Raw genomic sequence first — 23,016 nt, forward strand, 5'->3', positions numbered from 1 at the left:
CCAGAACGTGCAAAAACGTAAACTCCTCAAATTATCACTGTGACAGGCCAGATTTCCCATTATTTACAGGTACCTATTTCCCATAACTTTTCAAAGACAGAAGTATATGCAATATAAACAAAATACAATACACATGAAACAGTGAATCTTCCCATATGCAGGGGAAATGTGTAACGAAAACAGGTTTTTAGGAGGCCAGGCTCATTCTTCTATTGGCAGGCACCGGGCTGAGCAAACCACAAGGGGGAGTGCAAACACCACTGAAAATGCAAAGAAACGAGAGGCAGGAAGAGTCCGGTCCAGGCAGCGTTTGATGCCGAGTCTGTTGCCAATGACCTGCATTCTAAAGTGCACTGAAAATCAGTTTTATTAGTAGTGTGTTACAAGTAGTTCTTCAATACTAATCTGGTAAGGGGAGAGAGAAAAGCATTCACAGTGTTCAGCTTGGGTGGATAAGTGAAATGCAGAGCCAGGTCAGAGCAGGGGGCAAAGCAGCCTTGGGTGTGAAACAAGAGGGACTAAAAGGCTGCAGTACCTGTGGCAGAAGAACTGGAGGAAGAAGTACCCAGGTGATCTCTCTCTTTTCATTCTGCTATTGCTGCCACCCAGGGAGGGACAGGGGCATGTGCAAGTACCCGTCCAGTTTAAATGGGACACCTATGACCAACCATTAATAGCAGCAGGAATGGGCATCCCCATCCAGCCCCCCTGCCCACCCCCCCCCCCCCGCACTTTTCCTTTACAAGAGGCAAAAAATTAGGCTCTTTAACTGGTCAAAAGGACTGACAACACCTGACAACAGGTATTTTCAAACAGATGTTTATGTGTGGGTCAAATTTAAGTTTGTAAAATCTTCTACCATCAACAGGTTTTTCCTCATTCTTACCTCAGAATATTATACAGTCAAATTCTGTTCTTGAGCTGAAGGTTGTTTATATAAGCCAAGGATAAATGTATACTTAAAGGCTGTTCCTTCTGGATGGTTTAGCACAATGTGGTACTTGAATATCCATTTCACTTAGCTGTTGCAATATTATAGCAGGAAACAGCAGCAGGATACTGCTGTTATGCAAAGGACAGCCGCACAAAGGATAATGCTTGTGAATACTGATCTCCTGACTGATATAGTCACTGATAAAAGATAATGTCTTATTAGTGTAAGACCCAACACTTCTGCATGAAGCCAGATACATTCAGCATAAATCTAGCTGCTTCTGGGAGCTGAAAGAGGAGGAAGGTCAGAATGCTGCAGAGCAGATCTGCAGTACACATCCCACAGTTTCTTGCCTTCATGGGATCCAGGGCAGCAGCAGAAGCCCCTGCACTGGCAGGTCAGTGGACACAGCCTCAAGATTCATGACTGCCTCAAAACACAGGGTGAGAAGGGATCCTTTCCACAGCATGAAGGAGATGTGGAAATGCCTCCCAACAGGGCCCTAATACACCAGCTGAAGGGAGGCAATTTAACTGAGGCTCCTGCATTTGCAGGTTACAAATGGCATTATAGGGAAACCATCACATTTTTCCAGTAATGCATGAAATCAAAGAAACATTGTTAAGAGAAATGAATTGGCTCATCACACCTGCCACTTCCTTCTCTTTGCATGACAGCATCATGGAAGTTCTAACCAACTAGTTTATTTAAAATCTCCATAAATAATGTACCTTTCTCATTTCTTCTTATCCTTTTGCCCTTCACGCTTTCTCCTTTTCCTTTCTTAGTCTGCATTTCTGTAACTTTAGGAACAACTAATGGTCCAAATGTTAATGCTAACTATCTTCCTCTTCCATTCCCTGTAATGGGAGAGAAAGGTCCTGCATAAGTCTGTGCGTCTCCACTGTAATAAAACAACCAGTTGTGACACCCCCAGAATAGACCAATGACAGACTTAATTTTTTTTAAAAAATAAAACAAATCTGTAAATAACCTGGTGATATTCCAAGACTGAATACTTACATTCTGTAGCAGGGTGTGAATTTTGCATCAGTGCTGCAGTTATCCACAGAAAATAGTTGAGCTTAAAGGATAAACAGACTGCAGCAAGCTAACTTCACATGGCCACATTCAAAGCTAGTGACACTTTACGTACTATATGAACAAGTTATCTCAAACAGTTCAGAAAATTTACCATTTCAGGCCACCGATTTACAAAAAGTAGCCAAGACAAAATTTATTATAATTGTTAATGCTTAGTTTTCATATACTGTTAGATAATTGTTAGCATTCTATGTGTTGTAGTAGTAAATGTCACATTAATTATTAAAAATCATATACTGTTATTGTTAATTACTCAGATTTAACCTTCATAAATCTGAACAGTGGATAGTTTCTCTTTATAGACCCTATACTTGTTCTTTACAAAAAGATCAACTGGAATCCTGACGTGCTATTGTTTTTTCGGTGCCTAATGACACTCTTCATGCTGTATCCAACAAGTGACAATACCAAACCATCTTGCTCTCAGTAGGGAAAAAAATACTGCCCTGAGACCACATTGATATAAATAAGGTACATTTAATCACTCATTGAAGGCTCCATATACAGAAAATACTAAAATACCAATCGTTTTGTTAAAAAGATGGGATTACTACATGGAATGCTAATGTATATCTTCCTCCGTTTGAAAACATAAATGTGCATAGATGTAGTGATCATTGGCTGAAAACATAGTTCTTGACATTGCAATGAACATGTTTGGAAAGTGCAGATCTTTGACATGGTAAGACAATGTATTTGTAGCAAAACAAAAATAACAAACATGAAAGAAACAAAGCCAATTATTTATCAGCTGTTTTCTCTCAGATTATATGATTTAATCTAGAAACCAGAGTGGACTCCAGACGCACTTTTAAACATGACACAGCCAGATCACCAGTGCTAAAGCTCTAGAGGGGTACACATATAAGGAATTTGCCTCTTGAAAAGCACACACAAGCACAAAGTCAGTCACTTGTTCTCAGTTAAGGTCACTCCCTATGCCCAGGAACTACCTGAAAGCTTCTACATTTAGATCCCATTTTTTTCTATTTAATTCTTGAGTTCTATTCTTGACTGCAGGACCAATGACTACTAGTGCCAACAGTTATTCAGCATGTCCCCTTTATAAATCTCAGAAGCCTTGTCCCCAGAGGAAGCAAATAGTTTCTTAATTGCTTCTCTTACAGCTTCCACAGAGATGGAACAGCTGCATGTTGCAGATCCACACTGCCCATTTAGCAGACTGAGGCAGAGAAATTACACTGGTGCAACGAATGTGGTAGAGAATCAGCCACCATAATTCAAAATTAGCTTCCTAACTTACTCAACCAATGGTGACAGGCAGCCTTGCCTGTGGCAGAATCCTGTTGCCATTTTGTACCAGTAATGCTTACAAAACAGGGAGGGGGGAAGCAAAAAAATTCTATCTGTTCTGTTTACTTAGCTTCCAATAGGAGAACCATTTCTCACATTGCAACTTTGGCAAAAGTTACACTGCTCTTCTCTACCTGTTACATTCACTGAAGTACCAGAGCAGGTTGAAGATTAATATAGGCTGATGCACCTGGTGCATGTACAGAATAAATAGATGCAAGATAAAGATGCATAAAGCATGTGTTGTAACAACAACAAATCTGATTCTCCTTTTTCACTGACCTTTTTTCATTGGTGCTTTGATTTGCCTGACTTTGTTAACAATGTAGCTCAAGTACCACCAGCTAGCACCAAGAGAACAGCTTTCTGAGTACACAGGGACAGCTTTCTGGTGGCTTCTTGTTTAACCATAGCCCCAGTCATTGTCAAGATCACTTCTCCCACCCCCCACCCTGCAAAGCACCAATTCAGACCAACTAATCTGCAGATAGCTTCAGATGTTCTTCCCTGGTATTAATAACTGTATGTGCTCAGAGTGCTAGCAGTTCAGGGATCACAGGATAATTCAAGCTGGTAGAAACCTCAGGAAGTCTCTAGTCTGTCCTGTTCCACTGCTTTGCTGTCCTCAGGGTTTAAAACAAAACAAAAAAACAACACACAAAAACAACCCCAAAAAACCCACACAAAACACAAACACACACATCACAATAACCCCACTTTTCCTTATATCCCTTCCAAATGTTTCTTCTTTCAGCTCATGCTCATTGTCTCTGATCCTTCCTCTATGCATCACCCTGAAGAATCCAGCTCCATTTTCTTGAAGACCACCCCATCTCCAGACTGGTCAGGTGCAGCTCCTCCAGCCTCTCCTCACAGGCCAAGTACTCCAATCCCTGACGATCTTGGGGGACTCCACTGACCACAACCCCAGACACCTTCCTTGTGCTGGGGTCCCAAAACTGGATGCAGTATCTAGATGTGGTCTAACAAGGGCTGAGTCAAGGGCACAATCACTTCAGGCTACTGGCTGTGATCCTGTCAGTGCAGCCTGGGATGCTGGTGGCCTTCCTCACTGCCAGGGTCATGTTGTGCTTCACTGAGCAACAGGACCCAACTCCTTTTCTGCAGAGCCATGTCCCAGGCAGACAGGGCTGGCACTGCCATGCTGCCACATCGCTCCTCTTTCCAAGTGCAGGATTTTGTGCTTGCCCTTGCTGAACTTTGTAACATCTCCATCAGTGCACTCGTCCAGCCTGACCGTATTTTCCCGAATGGCAATCCCACCATACGCTTTAAGAAAAATTCAGAGTAAAGACATCCATCAGCAATTTTGGTGCAGAGATTTCAGTACTGTGACCAAAACTGAGCTGCCCACAGTGCTTCAGATGCAAAATCCCTTCAGTATTTCACAGCTAAAGAATGTAGCTTCCTTTGGCAGCCCACAGACACCACCACTGAAGCCAGTCTCCAACCTAAACAGTCTGCTGGCTGAAGTCGCTGTCATTCTCCCATCTCTTTAGCTCATTCCTATAGTGGCTTTACTTGGATGACATTTACTTTTGTCCCATTGTGTTTACTGTTGTCATCTATTTGCTGAGTGTCATCACTGGTGATAATAAAAATGATAGAGGAAGAGCTGAAAGTCACTTTCTTCTTCGGCCTGTCCCCTGCTTTTTGAGACATAACTATTGGTCGTATGGGTTTGTCATTCCCTGTTGCTGGTGTCTTTTTCATGGTCCTCTGGAATCTCATCAGGCGAAAGCACAGGAGTTGCAAAAGGCATCGTCGAAACTACAAGAGAATAAATAGAATGAAGCTACAACTTCCTAAGCATTCATTATCATGTATGATCCAGTGAAGAGAGCAGTATAGTAAACGACTCAAAATAAGAGATTTCTGCATAGCCTCATTTTGTTGCAAGTTAGTTTCAGTGCCATAACAAATGTGGCGGCTTTTTAGTGGGTACCTTTTCCCCCTACACCAAAGAGCTGATTAGGATCACCTAACCAGCAGAGAGCACTGAAATACAATTTAATATTTTACCAGCAGCAAGATCTGCAATAGACAATCTGCAAAGAACAAGAGGACAAGGTTCCAAAGTGTGCTAGAGAGGTATTGTAGTCATTCTGAGTATTCAAAAAAACCCACACATTTCTTCTAGCAGGGGAAAAATTTCTCAGAAACACTTCACAGGAGTATGAAGAGGGAAAGAAGGGGATATAATACAATGTTTTCTTCCTATTAAATAACTTGAGGGTCTGGAATTTCAACAAAAACACTGACCATCATAGATATAAAATTTCAAAGGTTGATAACACAGAACTAAAGTGTTTTCAATGAATACAGAAGGAGCAGAAGTCCTGCAGCTAATTAAAAACCACTTGTGACAAAGGAATTCTGTTCTACCTTGTGATTAAATAATGCAAGGTATTCACTGAAAACTCACATCAGTATACTAAATGACAATTCCAGTAGTAGCACTGTTTTAAATGCTCCAGTTACAGTCCCGCCTTTGCAAAGTATTCAGGTACAGGGGGGTTAAAGGATGAACTCATTCAGTAGTTCTGTGTTTGCACACATCTAAAGCTCAGATATGATCCTTTGGGGGGAAAAAAAATCTCTGGCTTTACAAGAAGTGGGCAGCTTCCTCTTCCTTTAATAGCCCATAACAAGACATGCCTGGAATGTATGAAGATGACTTAAAAAAACCCACAAACCATACAACATAACAAACAGGGAAGGGGGGAAACAACCCACCTTTTCTGTGAGAAAAGAGTAGGACATGTTCCTCAGCGGCCTTTCATTTATCTGCATTCAGGATTATTCTGTATTATCCTGCATGGTCACTGACTTTGCTTGTCTAGCTATTACACAAGAAACTCTCTGACAAGCCAGTTTGGAACAAGGTTTTGTTACAGGAAATTAATCCTGCTCTTAAGCGGGACAGGCAATAGGAGCTGGTGGAAGGGGACTTGGTTTGCCTTCTTGGCTGCCGGGGCACTGCTATGTCCTGGGGTGCATCAAACACAGCACTGCCTGCTGGGCAAGGGAGGTGATTGTCCCGCTCTGCTCTGGTGTGGATCACCTGGAGCACTATGTGCCATGCCGGGCACCACAGGATAAAAAGGATATTAAACTACTGGAGAGTATCCAGAAGAGGGTTACGAAGTAGGTGAAGGGTTTGGAAGGGAAGCCATATCACAGAATCACAGAATGTTAGGGATTGGAAGGGACCTCAAAAGATCATCTAGTCCAATCCCCCTGCCAGGGCAGGAACACCTAGGTGAGGTTACACAGGAAGGTGTCCAGGCGGGTTTTGAATGTCTCCAGAGAAGGAGACTCCACAACCTCCCTGGGCAGCCTGTTCCAGTGTCTGTCACCCTCACTGAGAAGAAGTTTCCTCTCATATTTAAGTGGAACCTCTTGTGTTCCAGCTTGAACCCATTACCCCTTGTCTTACTGTTGGTTGTCACCGAGAAGAGCCTGGCTTCATCCTCGTGACACCCACCCTTTATATATTTATAAACATTAATGAGGTCACCCCTCAGTCTCCTCTTCTCCACGCTCAAGAGACCCAGCTCCCTCAGCCTTTCCTCATAAGGGAGACGCTCCACTCCCTTAATCATCTTTGTTGCCCTGTGCTGGACTCTCCAGCAGTTCCCTGTCCTTCTTGAACTGCAAGGCCCAGAACTGGACACAATATTCCAGATGCGGTCTCACCAGGGCAGAGTGGAGGGGAAGGAGAACCTCCCTTGACCTACTAACCACCCCGCTTCTAATACACCCCAGGATGCCATTGGCCTTCTTGGCCACAAGGGCACAGTGCTGGCTCATGGTCATCCTGCTGTCCACCAGGACCCCCATATGAGGAGCAGCTAAAGTCACTTGGTTTGTTCAGCCTGGAGGAGACTAAGAGGAGACCTCATCACAGTCTACAGCTTCCTCACAAGGGGAGGAGGAAGGGCAGGCACTGATCTCTTTAGTGACTAACGACAGAAACTGAGGGAATGGCAGGAAGATGTGCCAGGGGAGGTTTAGGTTGGACATTAGGAAAAGGTCCTTCACTGGAACAGGCTCCCCAGGGAGGTGTCACAGCTCCAAGCCTGACAGTGTTCAAGAAGCGACTGGACAACACACCAAGACACATGGTATGAACTGTGGAATTGTCATATGCAGGGACAGGAATTGGACTCGATCCTTGTAGGTCCCTTCCAACTCGGAACATTCTATGATTCTAGGAACTTAGAAGATAATAGGGAAAGGTGAGCAAGAAGCACTTTACAATGCATCTCCAATATGCATGTTCAGCTGATTTGTTCTTCTCCTGGCTGACTATACTAGCATTGTTGTGCCTTGTACCAGTTTGATTCTGGGTATCAGAACATACAAAATCTTTTTCAGGTTAAACTACCCAGCTTATAAGCTTTTATACACTCACTGTATTAATTTAAAAACAAAAAAAATCACTGTTGAAAAAGAGTCTGAACATGATTGTCATTAGCCCCCTATACCCAGACCAGCTCTAACATCATGCAGCTGTGTAACCTTGAGCTGTGGAGGAAGAGCTGCAAGATGCCATGTTGGGGGCCTCTCACCTTCACTGAGGAACAGCACTTAAAGCTCATCCTTGCCCTTGGCCCTGGCCTGAGCTGCACTGCAGCCTTTGCCTGGCCACCCATCTGGCTGATGGGACCCAATGACTCAGTTGTCTTGCCCTCCAGATGGCTTCCTGGCCACAGCTGCTGCCTGGCAATTGCAAACCAGTGTAAGAAGTCACAAAAAATTCTCTCTCTATAATGAGGTAATGGAAACCCAAGGAAATCCTTCCAGCAGTCATTCATATTTCTTAACCTTTTGCAAAGTGATGCTATTAAACTACAGGTATCTTTATGGAATCTTGGTTTTACCAGTTGACAACATGCTTGTTTCATTTTCAGTTAACGTTCAGGGTTATAGTGAAGCTATTTTAATGTCTAAATAAATCCACCAACATGGCTTAACTGCATTCAGTGGTTATCTCCACTGTACTGATGATTTACAGGAAGATGTAGTTTTCTAGTTTCCACATATTTGACATGCCACTGAGAACTGCAAATACATCCATTCTCTCTTTGCTCTGTAAACTACCGAAATAAGCTAGTTACCACCATTAAATCAGCATCTACTTTTCCTAAAGACGACTACAAAAGCAGACAAAAATAAAAATCTGTTTCTCTCATAGATAAGTATATAATCTTAACAGTATGTAAATTTATCTCCAAAAAACATTTTGCTATCATCCATATGAGATTCTGGCTTCGAATAAAACAAAGGTCTGAGAAATCTTACTGGTGTCATATTTTTCCAGCAAAATCACCAATTTATGAAGACTGAAATGATCCAAGACAATGTCCCAAATTTGGCAAAATGTTCATTTAAAAAACTTAATGGAAACATGAATACAGTGTTTCACTTTTCTACATTAAAAACTTTAATTATTGTACTCTTAGAAATGTTTAAATTCATAACAAATTACAACTTTTTGCTGCCACTTGAGATTAAACAAAATTTCAAGATGTGGTTTTTTTTTTAAAGTTTTTCTTCCAGGTGACAACTGAAGAGATACCTATTTCTGCTTGCAATGTTCTTTTGTTTTTCATGGTTGAGCTTCTGAGAAGTAATGTATCAGAAACTGAGTTCCTAAAACTCTTCTAGGCCCAAGCAGAACCAGAGTATGGACAATTGTTTTAGTGCCTGGTATTTTAACATTATTGAAACATCTTACTGACATATTTGCTTAGAAAAGTCCAGTCTAAAAATCCTAAACAGGCTGTCACTCATGCTTTTTTGTGAGCATACTTATTTGAAGTACTATGCTGAGGTGTTCAATCCCTGTGTTGCCATAATGGAAAAGTCAGAGGAAAGTTTTTTCTTCCTATAAAAGAAACACCAGAGATTCTGAATTGTGTCTGATGGAGTTCTGCTCTGGCAAACCTCATTCAGATGAGGTTTTCTAGTTATAATTCATTTCATGTGTAAATCATCAGAACTAGACACTTAAACTTTGTCACTCCTTCCTTTCCCTTTCATGTGAGTGCTCATGTGTGAATTCAGACACTTAAAATCCAATTTCTGATAGCGTAGTACTTTAACCACACGCAGGGTGGTTACTCGATCTTTATCATTTATCCTAGCTGTCCAAATTAAAAAGAAACATCTAGACTTTACAGGTTAAAATAAATCAGATCTAACCTCCGCAACTGCGGCATTGGCCACTAATTATTGAAATAAGAAAATCTTTAGTGTACCTACCTTTCTACTCATGAAGATATAGATGACTGGATTATAAGCAGTACTTGACTTGGCAAAGAAAGATGGGATGATAGCTACTGTTGGAGTTATAAGGTTGCTATAGCCATATGTTACCAGGAGGGAGACAACTGCATAGGGCATCCAACAAATAAGGAACATGGAGATCATTAAGAAACACATTTTAGCCACCTTTTTTTCATATTTTAGAAGTTTGATCACTTGAACAGTCTGGAAATCTTCCACACAGCGAAGCTGTAGAAGAAAGAGATAAAATGGTAAACTAAAATAGGTCTATGTTTTACTTGAAACTGAACAGCTCTAAATTTATTTATAACTAATTAATATGCCAATTTAGTTTTAGGCACAGACACTGTACACCTTACCTTGTGTACCATAATTCTTCTGGAAGTTTACATCATGCTTCCCAGACCTTTACTGCTTATATTAAATGTAAAAATATGATCCGAAGAGAAACAGAATAGCAAATCTACTGGAATGCAACAAATCATGCTGCATTTAAAATAAGTATTTTAAAAAAACAGCTTGCCCTCATTCACTGACAAAGTTCAGCTCACATTAAGCAGTCCTTCATCTGACTAGTTAGACAATCCTGTAGATTTATCTCGTCAATCTTCAGAGAGACAAAAAATTCACTAATAGACTTCCCTGTACTGCTCTGCCACTTAGTTTGTTACCCTGAAATGATAAAATCTCCATTTAAAGCAGAATACTAGGCAGCAGTTTCCCAGTATAACCTGAGTCAGTCATAAAATGAGGAAAAGATGGCACATACACGAGTGTTCTCCATAACAACTATCAATTTTGTCCATACTGTTGGCCACAAATTTGAATGGGCCCAGACCAATTACCCACACGATATGAAACATCAGCACTTTCTGACACTGAAGATACAAATTAAAATGCATTGCCTTAACATAGAAGACTAGTTTAACAGGGCTTAAACTCCACTTGGAAGAGTTTTACAGGGTTATCTTCTCAAAAGTTGCAGAGGGAATTGCTTAATCTGGAGAAACACAAACAGAGCCTTCTTTTCCCCCTGTTTCAAGGCAGGATGTGATGCAGGTTAGCAAGCATGAGAAGTTCTCTAACCTGCTTCCCAGTAAAACTGCACAACAAATACATCTTGGTAGCCCTAGGTTGGTTCTCCTCCCACCTTACATCCTTTCTAGTGGTCCCTGACATGGATGAACATTTCCTATTAAAAATTTTGAATGGTTAGAGTGCAAATTTAGGCTCTGATCCAAGCTTGATATATAGCATCAGCAATTTTCACTGAAAAAATTACATTAAGAGAAGCCTTTTATTTGAATCAACTTACCATTCTTACTGCATAAAGAATATGGCCATAGCAATATGCCATGATCCCAACAGGTGCTACTAAACAGCTAAGGAAAAAAAGGAGCACAAAGGATGTATCATTGGGGTCTTTTGATTTCCAGTCCACTGAACAACCTAATCCATGAATCTCCAGGGTGTATCTGTTCCAGCCCAAAAGGGGTGCTCCAGTCCAGGCTAATGAATAGAGCCAGATGTATGTGATAGCCCGCCAAGACCAAGAGAAGTCAATCACTTTTGCATGGACTACTCGAATGTAGCGTTCATAGGCAAGAACAGTGAGGGTCATAATTGAAACAATTCCTGTAAGAAAAGTAAAAGAAAGTCAATTAAATCACAAACACTGCAAATTGGACTCAAGCCCTCTCATTAAATGTTTCCTTCGCTAGCAGGTTAACTTAAAATTAGCTCATGTTATGAAGCAAACACCATTATGTTTTTTGGGTGACACCCCACTACTCACTAACTACTAACTCAAACAGTATCACTACCTTCAGACTACTCAGAGTAAGGTGCTAGAATCTGACCCATGATGTACAGTGGCCAAAAAGCAGGACAAGAGAGGAAAAAGGAGGACCAAAAAAAAAAAAAAAAAAAAAATCCTAAACATTACTTCATTAAGTGAGAGAGTGTGCTACAAGGTAGGCTTTGTGGTTGTTTTGAAGTTTGGCAGGGGGTGACGGGGTGCTGGTTAGGGGCTTTTTTAAAATAAAAAGCTGCTATATAGAAGTGATACAATCAGCAATAACAAAATGTGTTAGAAACATAGGGAATTCAGAGTTGAGACTGAAGTCAAAGAAAGTCTTTAAAAACTGAAAGCATAGAAATGCACCTTTAATGTGAACAAATTGACTAGGAGAATTTCAACTTCTTTCAAGATTTCCTGTAAGTTTTTGCATTCCAAAGAACAACCAGGAAAGCAAAGTGCTATGTTGCTGAAGGACTCCCATCTAGAAGACATTGGGTTATACTGAGTGACCTTTCCTATCTTGCTGCTATCACAAAAATACAGTCTTCATTTCGATTACTTGTGTACTCTCTTCCCCTTCTGTCCACCTCAACCCCACTACACACTAATGTGTCATGATAGAAGTCACAGATTATTTTGAGTTCCCAGCCTTACCCTATCTGGACACTTTTATAATTTAATGAAGTCAATGAAATTCTGTCTTGATTAGAATATAAGGATTTATGTTTAATGCTCTGTGAAATTAAGCAATCAAGAACTAGTCTGCTCATCACGCACATGTCAGTCACCTGAAATCTCTTACAATTCAGTTATCATGCTTATATACAGAGCCTCTTAAATACAAAAGTGTGTATTTCACAGCACTCTGTAAGGTTATACAACTGTGTCTAAATTTGTGTACATTTTATGTAAGCAGCAGCACAGGTATTTTGTCATGCATACACAGATTTAATTTCTTCAAGTACATTCATATTTGGCGTAACATGCTTTTATACAGCTGTGAGAAGGTTAAACATGCAGATTTCACAATAGCATCCTCAATCATCAGCAACATGGATTTTAGGAAAGCAACTAACAAAATCTAAAATACATTGCCTCTGTGTCAAGGCATTGATCAGCAAAACCAGCATATTACTAACAGAGTATCTCACAGAATGATATGCTTTAAGACCTCTGTAAGAAAGTTACTTTAAAAATGAGTCCTCCAGTACTTGCAGGATACAGGTGATGAGTTTAGAAAGCTTTCCTGATTAACTGGAAGGACTTCCCACTCCAAAGGAAAACATGTCACATTCTTGTCATGGCTCTCTTTGAAAAGAAACAATGAGCTGGGTTTTTTTAAAAATGTGCATTTTTTTGCCAATGTTATCTTTAACCTTTCATCACAAAGAAGTAGCTATTGCTGGACATGCAGAAGACAAAGCAGTCTATTTTCACAATTAAGTTTTGTACAATTTTGTGGGTTTTCTTCTTGTATAAGTAGTTGCTGTAGGAATTTTGTTTCTATGGCTTGAAAGAGATCTTGAACTAGCAGATGTGGGCCAGAGGGCTTCCACAACACTTAAGGTTGGTTTGGTTGAAGTTGATAGGAAGCCCTTAATGCCCTTTTTCAGGCCCTAACATGCTGAAAACAGATGGAAGACTGTGGATCAAGCAAGATCTTAACAGGAATCAGAAAATAATTACAGAATTATATAGGTACTATTCTACACTTATACAAACTCAGGTAAATGCTTTATATAATCAATGCAGTCTACTTCCTGAACACAAGGTAAAGGTAAGAAATTCACCTTCCATTTCTCTATGCCCAAAGACTAGGAATTACAAAATTTTACCTGATGGGTTTTTAAAATCATCCACAGACATTGTTAATGGAGGAAACTCACGTTCAGTTTGCTTACATAGTTCATGGAGGCTTTGTCTGTGATCAGTGGATAGAAAGAACAGCTCCTCAGGAGCTTTCAAGGAAGTCACTGGAAGCTCAGTATCTCTAAAACTATCTCTAAAACTTCATACTTACACTGCACAGTTTTAGCTCAAAGCCCTTCCAGTATGAAACCAGTGCTCTTTAAATGGATATTGGAGTTTTCTACCCGAACCATAAAAGAGAGCTTGCTTAGCCCATTGGACAGCATGCACTGAAATGCAAATCCCTGTTTTGTTGGTATTCAGGAAGTGTCTGGTAGCACGTAGGCATGAGGCAAGAAATGCAGGTCACAGCAAGTCACAGCAAATTCCTCTCTGATGCAGTATCTCTACTGTAGCAAGGTCATAGCTGTAAGAGCAGAGGTTGAAGTAGTTAACCATAAAAACAGAAATATGAAACAAAATGTTCTTGCAGGATAAGACAAAACGTCGGGAATTTTGTCCAAAGAAGCCCCTCGTGCTGTAGAGCCACGGCTGCGTGTGTATTTGTGGTAGATGACATGCAGAAATACCTGTAAGAACAGGAATACTGACATCTGCCCTAGAGATATGAGTTTTAAAATGTCTGTTAGAAATAAATTGCATAACTAGGGAAAAAAAACCCCACATTAATTCTGGTGAAGGGTGCTGTAGATAATGCTGTTTAAGAGTCATTTGAGTTTTGTTATTCTTGTTACTTCCACAGCAGGCTACATGACAGAGGAATTTATAAGAAAACAAGATTTCAGTGTGTTCAACGGGTTGAAGCTACCTTGCGAGTGTGCATCACATCTAAGTAAATATGGTTTTAAACAGGCTGATAAGCACTTTTAAACTCTCAGATGAGGAATTACCAATAAACTACTTTTATTGAACAAGCTGAACTGAACTACAGACAGCATCTCTCAGCATTCAGACATTGCTGAATGGAACAGAAATAGCCAGGGGAACAACTTCTGGGTAGTATCATCAGCATTTCAGAAGCAATTTAACTCACAAGAATCTCTAAGATTGCACTGTTTTTGTTCTCCCCTCCTTTAATGTTGAAAAAAGTATGAAATACCACTATACTCCCATAGAATGCAAATAACTTTGAGAGTTCTAAATTTGACTCTTCATCTTTTTAATATAGAAATTCTATAGAGTAACTCTTATGACTTAAGATAAGCACCCATTACTCCATAAGAATCCAGTAGTTGGTATTTTTTAGAATTGTTTCCACATACTTGACATTAATATCTATATTAGTGCACTGCATGATTTAATGCCTTTTGAAAAAATTAAGCTTGTAAAAATCTGTACAAGATAAAAATTTTTATTTTACTGTGTAAACTCCATGTAATTTGAAGATTAAGCCTGTGATTTCAAGGTTTCAAATGCTATTACCACAAGTTGTTTAAGCCCTCAAAAAACAAGCACCTGCACAACTCTCAGGTATAGCACAAACTCAGGAGCCCTTGCTTTTGATACAAATAATGACTCTGACTCTTGGCAACAGTTTTCCAGCTTCTGAGAGTTTCACCTATTTCTTCTATTTCTAACTCTAAAGTATAAAAAAATAAATCCTTCAAAACTGTCAAAATTACTTAGGAGTTCGTGTTCCACTAAAAGTCAGTGAATCATGAGGTCCAGTTTTGGGCTGGGGGAGGTCCTCATTTTTTAATAGGACTTCAATACAGGCAAGGTCAAGACTAGAACAGAAAAAAAAAAAGTATCTTCCCCCTATTATCTATCTTTTCCATTCTGCACCAATATGCATCCAAAGCACATTTGATATTTAACAAAAACTTTGAGAAAGAAGCAGCACAGCTTAACTCGTGTAACTAGAACAGCCTCATGGATAAACCATTAAAGTAAGGACTTTGTGAGTGATCTGCAGCAACAACTGGAAACCTTTGATGTTATTTGAGTTTCCCAACTACTGGGAATTTCAGCTGTTCCATGTGCACACTTTGTGGCAACAAATTCCGTCATGAAGCTGCAAAGCCATAAAAGCAGAAAATGCCCAAGAGTGTCACACAACTCTGAGAAGTGAGAGCTGGAATATGCCTGCCACCTCCACACTTAATGACACAAACTAACAACACTCACAGTAGCAAAAATCTTTTATAAAGTCTGTTCAAACTCAATGTGCCACAGTCAGTGTGCAACATGCATTTTGACAGTCTGCAGTTTTTATTTCCCCCATGTGCTAATAGCACTGTAAAGTTCCAAGCAAATTTCTACACATAACAAAACAAATGCACTGATTCCAAAGGCAGAAAACTTCTCAGATGAGGAAATGGTAATTAAATGAGAAGTGGGGAACGCAGAAATTATCCATTTTTGATAGGTGAAACTGAGTTGGAGATTAGCTCTGATGTCAAGGGATGGTTTCAAGCAGCAGTCACAATATATTCAACATTCTAGTGAGTACTGCTGGATGTGTGTACTTGAACTTTATAATCCCTGATCAGAACAAAATAACAGTGTCCCTCAGAAGTGTTAGTTTCAACTAGTTCTAACAACCACAATTGCTTCAGCTCTCTCCATGCTATAGAACTTACTTGCATTGTTTGCCATACTGCCTCCCCTCCCCCAAACATGTCATGTAATTTGGACAGAGAGGGTATCAGATACCTATTCCTCAAGACTGAGCATCTCTACAGAACAACTACAGCATAGCGTAGCAAATGAGCTTCAACTCTCAGACAGATCAAGACTTCTGTCAAAGGGCATATTATTTTCCATATGAATTAATCTTTGACCTATAGCCAAGTGCTAAAGTACTATTTTGCATATCTGATGATAGGGGAAAGCCACTCTTCTGCAATCCCTCCTCAGTTCCTTCACATTCAAAGAGCTAAACAGCAGCAATTGAGTGTAAGCAACTTCTTGTCCACGGCAAGACAAGGTGCTACTGCATGCATTAATATATAACTAATCTATTTGAATTCAGCAATTAGTTGATATGTTTTAGGTGAGAATATGTTTCACTTCTAATTTTTCAACAAATTTTAGCATCCACATTCAAATATAGGTAGATGAAAAAAACTTCTCCAAGACATAATAGACTTCAAGTATATTTTATATACACCTGTCTTATAAAACTGCAGTGGAATTAATCACCTTTTCCATGTTCAATCCTGCAAGCAATTCATTCACTTTAAAAAAAAAAATGTTAAAGCCAAAAGCATGCTGAATGAGTTTCCAACTGTCTGTAACATAAGATCCTAAAACTGTCTGCCAAGTAACCATAGAAAATGCTTTTAGTGAGATTAAATCAGTACAAGATACACTGGTAATGCAAGAGGGTAGCAAAGGGCATGATTCTTCCAGTGTGCAGAGAAGAGCCTTAGATGAAGTAGTTAACAATTACATATATAGATAAATGTTTTTGTCTTGAAACAGGCTGTAGCTTAAGCCAGGTCCATAAGGCAGTCTCTGGCAAATTAACCCTTCAGTGTTGGAGGAAGAAGAAAAATCACCTTGCCTTAGAAGAAATAAAAAAAGAAACTAAAACACACAACCTTTCATAATTGTACCCCTTTCTTTCTTGAAGAGTTTCTCCCTCAGCTGTACATTCTGCAGCTTTTCACAGGAATGTACAGTCTGTAAAATGGCTTACAAATTTTCCCATCCTCCAGTTCACGTTACTGGAAGGGAGTATGCAGCTGGACCTCAACATTTACTTGGTAGCTCATCAAAACCTAGCTGCTGCATTCCAATGGTGACTTGCCCAGAAGGGTCATAATACTTTCAATTAATTTGACATTAAAAGCTGGCAGTATTTTTTTTTAACCCTTTCAGCTTACAGTTAGGAGAGACAGAAGTCTCCAATCACACTTCAACAACACTAGTCTTTCAATCACAAACAGTAAAGATTTAATAATATAAAGCCTACCCCAGAGTACACTCCTACTACGCAATCTTCTGTCAAGAGAGCCTCAGATAAACAATTTTGGTTCCTTTTCCTCAAGGCCATTCCTGTTGTCAGTTTTTCCACTCCTTTCTTCCCTTGCTCAGTTAAATCCATCAGAAAGTGTTAGAAAAACACTACTGGCAGATGGTTTAGTTGCCATTACTTGCAGCTGAAGTGAATTACGCTTGAGAGGTATGTATGTACATTCCACATGATCAAATGAGCTTACTTCTGAACCCTCAGGGCCTAATTCTCACATACACAAGGTATTAAAGCAGACACTCACTGCCTGGGGATGGGCAGGATGCAAACTACTCTTGTGCACATCAAGTTTTGCAGCAGTCACTGTCATTTAAAAAAATGGTTTGTCTGCTTATGAAAAGCCAGCAGATGCATATGAAGATTGTTATGCCATGAGCCCATATCCCACAATTAAACAAGTTCTTGCTTCAGGTAAGAGGGTCTGTTAATGAAGATATTTGGGCATGTTTAGCTGCCAGGTGCCTCCTTTAGCAACTATAGCCAAAAACCTATGCTCTCAGTGACAGACAGTAACCCTCCCAGGTACGAGTTGTATAACTAAATCAGATAAAGGGATTACACAGATCCCTACTACTTGCAGCTTGGTTGACTACCAACAGGGAGTTACAAGCTTTTACGTAGAGAGACGGTAGCAGGCTCAGCAGAACCAGGTTGACTGCTCACCTCCATGGAAAGATGACCCTCATGGTTTAAATACATCACTTAATTGAAACAGCTATAATATTCCATCAGGATACACTACCTGTTAAAAAATAAATACTGGAAGTCAGTGTAACTAAATTAAAATGGGGATTACCATCTAAAACAGACAACCACGTCAGAGCTTAGACTAAGACTTGTCAGTCATCAGATCTATGTTGTTTTCCCCACACTAATATATGGAGTGCTGAGAATGGCTTTGCAATAGCAGAGAGAAGGTCTCTTCATGGCCTCTGTTGTGAATATATGTACCTAAACTGTATCCCAGCTTCAGAATCTAATGAATAGAAGAAAATTGGGATTGTTACTTGTTCAATAAGGACAGATATTCAGCTGTGAAAATGATCAGTTTTGCACCCTAGCAAGCAGATCTCTGCACATTCCAAACACTCAATGAAAAGCTTTCAAACCCCAGAGAAAACAGCCAGCAGTGGCATGAAGAGCAAGCTCTGAGCTGTACAACGCAACACAAGAAGTGTTACTACATGGGCTTGCCTAATTATAAAGTTGTAGTAATGCAAAAAGAGACATTGCGAGGAACGCAAAAAGTAGTCATTTATCCTTAGACTGACAATCTGTAGTTCTGTTGCCTTCTTGTCAACTGAAAGCTTTCGGAGTGTGGAACTCTGCTTGAAGTGTTTAAGTTCTGGATCTCGCATGCCTCCAAACTGCTAGACTGGCTGATGAAATGAGAATCACTTTTACACTGGAAATTGTCAGATTCTGCAAACCAAATTCCTAGAAGTGTAGCGAAGGCTCTTCATGTTGTTGTTGGTGGGGGTAGTTATCATTACAAAGATTTCTGGAAATGCAGATGCTACCAGTTTGAGGCACACATTCCACCTATGTATTTAATCATATTGACATTCTTAAGAACAGGAATACCTTGATCTTGGGGCTTTCAGAACAGTATGAGCAAAACCCTCATAACAACACATGATAATTTAAAATAAAGCTACATGATCATGATTTTCAAAGTGATTCTTGATTATTAACTACAGTAATTTGAAAGTCTGATTTTCAAAATTTGTCAAGAAATAATTCTGAGTTTAAAGTGAAAATCATATTACAAATAAGCAGCTTTAACCATGTGTCCCAAACTTGTTTACTGTCAGGGGAACCTCTCATTTATATGACAACAAATGTGAAAGACAGCTTATACTGAGTATTGGGACCTAGAGGCTGTTCTTCCAAGAAAAACATTACATAAGGATTCTCTTATTTGAACTTAAAATTGAAGAGCCTTTAGACCTGAATGTCTGGTATACAAAGATCACATAGCAATGTCCAAGTTCATACTCAGCTTAGCTGTAAACAAACAGGGTTCGGTCATCTAATGTAAAATGAGCTGGACTGGGTTCAAGCTCAGCAAATACTCACAGCAATAATGTAACCTCACAGTACCAATTATGATTTAATAGCCTCCATACCCGTGGTATCATAACTATCCCCACTTGATTCTAGAAATCTCTTTATTAGGTCACTCTGGTTTACTGAGCAACTGAAAACTGCAAAGCTGTAACTACTCTGCTTAGTTAATGAGGATCTCTCTTTTAAAAGCTTCCAATTTTGTATGCCTTCTGATCAATGAATGTACTTTTTATTCCCAAAAGTTTGGGGAGGGAGGAAGGAAGTGTTAAGCTTTAAGAATCCCTGCTAGAAAATACGCATATAAGATTTCATTACATTACCTTCCCCACCACCACACTCCAAGACAGTAATTGACTTGGGGTTTATATACAAGAGAAGTGTATTTATAAATATAACAGCTGGATACTCTGAAATCTTCCATGGGTATCTCCACAACTACCAGAAAATTAAAACACAAACAACCAACCAAGAACAAAAAACCCACCACGAACACCTTCAAATAACTGCTCTCTTCATAGACACATTACAAAATGAAACTAGAAGCTGTAGTGGCAGTAGTCGGGATGACAAACAAAGCACCATGCTAGCTGCAGGGCATCATCTTTTTCCCCGGTATTAACATGCCCCTGCTATCTGACTCAGGTGAAGAACCACTTATCTTCACAAACAGAAAAGACCAATCTCTCAATTTCCAGCTGAGAACATAAAACAATATATGTACAAAACGAAAGCTTAAGATTAGACAGTTTTTTGCGGTTAGTGCCAAATCATAATAGCCAACTTAAATACTTTCTATTACGTTGTGTAGCAGGTGAACAAAGTAAATTCAGGCATCATATATTCCCAAACAGCAAATTGTGCATTTACTCTCTACTTCTGTATGATAGACTACATACACACTTTTCTAATACATCATTAAAATAAATTCTTCCCATTAAGACACACTATGGAAGAGGAAAATAATATAACCAAGCACAGGAAGACATAGTTTTGCAAACCAGTGATGCTAGCTGAACCAGTCTGTAGATAAGGCCTGTGAATTTGCCTACATTTCCTTAGGAATACCTTTATTAAATAAAAGGATTCAGGACAGCATCAACACTGATGACATTTATAGTGACAAATTGTGTAGCATACCTCAAAAAGCAGGGAGGGGGGTGGAAATCACATGTGATCACGCATTTTGCTTGCCAGTTTCTCTTTTATTGTTTCTATTTGTTCCATCTTTGGAAGATGGTCAGAGATTATTATAATCTTGTTTTAGTATTACCCCTACTTCACATATTATTTTTTGACCCTACAGGCCTTCTTCAAAAATACTAAGTATAATATATAAGAGATAAAGATAGGAACAGAACTACACTTCTCCTGTGTAAGCTTAATGTTCAGCTGCCTAGCAGAACCTGGTTGACAGACACTTAAGTTGCTCAAGTATTTGAACTGGCTGAGTGATATAGATAGCCTTATTCTAGGTGAGTTCTTTAGTGCTTTCCCTGGTAACACTTGGAAACAAGTGTCCAAGAACTGTGCACTGCAGAAGTCATCCAATATCAAACCTTGCACAAATGTCTAACTACACTCTGCATCCACCACAGCTTCCAAGACACAAGATTTTTGCTGTACTACACAGCAGCAGTCAAATCAATCATGAGGAACCAAGCACCTTTGTCCCAGCAGCCCAAAGGCATACTGTAGCACCACGTGAAACAAAGATTTAGGCAGGAAAGCTGCAAAGCTTACAAAAGACTCTAATTTGCCTTATTAAATCAATTTTTTAGTGCACACACATTGTGTGTGTGCGCGCAGTGATCCATCCACCTCTAATTTATATGCCACTTCCAGAAAAGAGAATCTGACATGAGCTTTAAATTTGGTTACTGATTAGCCAAACACTTAGTTTCACCATTAGAAACACAATCCTGTTCTTTTACATCATCCTCTGTCAGTAAAAGCAAAGCCATATTCCTTTTAACAGACTGCACATACATAGCTGGACTGCATCCTGTTCTTTTGCAGACTTCCGTAAAGGTTAAACGTGACTTTCAAGAAAGAAAACGGTAACGGTAAGTGGAGAACAGTAATCAGAAGTGGAAATAGCAGCGGTACTCCTGCAGTGCTAAAAATTCAATTTCACGTAAATCAGTAGTTTCCCGAATACCAACTTGACACTTGTAACTGAAAGACAGTACTTGAATTTCAGGCACGGGTAAAGACACGCACGGCGCTGCCAGACGCTGCGTAGCAGGACAGACGGCCGGGCCCGGACAGCGGGGAGGCTGCAGGCCCGGGCACGGGCGCTCTGCCCCGGGGATTCCACCGGTTCCAGCGCGGCGGGACACTGCTGACCTACAGCCAGAATCCTACGTGCCCCTTATGCACAGATCGCAGCCTTTCCTCCCATAAAATACAATCTTGTACGCTCAGGGCGTCTGCGCAACACTCGGGCAACTCGGAAACCCCTGTTAACGTCGCTGCTTTCTTCCCCCCCCACACTCCCCCGTCACACCGGCAAGGGCGAGAGGCCGCCAAACGGATGCTCGATGAATTTACTGTTCGCTCCGACTCATGTCACTCAGCACCGTCGACCTTCTCACCAACACCTCTGCCACCCGGCGCCGCCGTCCGAGGGACCCCCAGCCCCCGCGTAGCGCCACGGCGGCGGCTCCTCGCCCGCCGCACCGCCCCGCGGCCGCCCCGCCGGGGAGGGAGGGAGACGCTAACTGAAGTGAGACGAAGTGCTGATCAAGGGGAGAAACTCCTGGGACGAAGCTGTGAGGGACACGGCGGCCGTTTGAGGGAGGAGTGGGGGGAGGCGACGGTTGGGGCGTGGGTACGTGGCGGTTGGAGGCCAGTGGGGAAGGGGGACAGGGCGCGGCACCCCGGGGAGAGTAGGCGAGGAAAGCGAGGGCAGCCGAGAGGAGGAACCCAGCGGGACAGGGAGGGGACGTGAGGCGACCGCGGCCCCTTCACTCACCGAAGAGGCTGTTGCTGAAGCCGTCCCAGACGCAGCCGGCGGCGTCCCACACCCAGCGGCTCCTCAGGCAGGACATGAAGGTAAGGCTCACGCCGAAGACGGACACCAGCAGGTCGCTGAGGCTGATGTTGACGAGGAAGAGGTTGGTGGGCGTGCGGAGCCGCTTGAACTTGTAGTACAGCACCAGCACCAGCAAGTTGTTGCACAAGCCCAGCATGCCGATGGTGGCGACGAGCAGCGCCAGCAGCTCGTAGGTGCCGGCGCTGAAGAGCGGACGCTCGCCCGGCACCTCCGGCTCCGTGGGCTCCGGGCGGCTTGTCGTGCCCGTGCTGTTCCCCGAGTGCATGGCTCACAGCTCGCCGCTCATTGCCCGCCGCGGCCCGGCCGGAGCAGGACTAAGCCTCCCCGGCCGCTCCCAGCCCCGTCGCGGTCCGCTAATGAGGGCAGGAGGAGGAGCCCCCTCCGCCCTTCCGCCCACGGAGGGCACGCCCTCGAGTGGCTTCGCCCTTGACTACCCTGGGGTGGGCGCTGGCCCTGCTCCTGGCCCTGCCGGGCGGTCGGGGCGTTGCTCCCGGCGGCGTAAGCCCCGCGGGCGCGCTCGTATCGCCACACGCCGCCTGTGCTGTGCTGGTGCCGCATGGCTCCTTCGCAACCCA

At 41.4% G+C, this 23,016-nt stretch overlaps 1 protein-coding gene across 1 annotated transcript; it reads right to left on the reverse strand.

Moving 5' to 3' along the window:
• Positions 1-3,865: 3,865 nt before the first annotated feature.
• OPN3 (opsin 3) lies at positions 3,866-22,792 on the reverse strand. The gene is made up of 4 exons (XM_065632238.1): positions 22,361-22,792; positions 10,983-11,302; positions 9,644-9,895; positions 3,866-5,143 (listed from the first exon to the last, which is right to left on the reverse strand). The coding sequence occupies exons 1-4, from the start codon at positions 22,704-22,706 to the stop codon at positions 4,880-4,882; spliced, it is 1,182 nt and encodes a 393-aa protein (XP_065488310.1). The 5' UTR covers positions 22,707-22,792; the 3' UTR covers positions 3,866-4,879.
• Positions 22,793-23,016: the final 224 nt, after the last annotated feature.

This window comes from Caloenas nicobarica, chromosome 3 (genome assembly GCF_036013445.1).
Source record: "Caloenas nicobarica isolate bCalNic1 chromosome 3, bCalNic1.hap1, whole genome shotgun sequence".
In the NCBI taxonomy this organism is placed as follows: domain Eukaryota; kingdom Metazoa; phylum Chordata; class Aves; order Columbiformes; family Columbidae; genus Caloenas; species Caloenas nicobarica.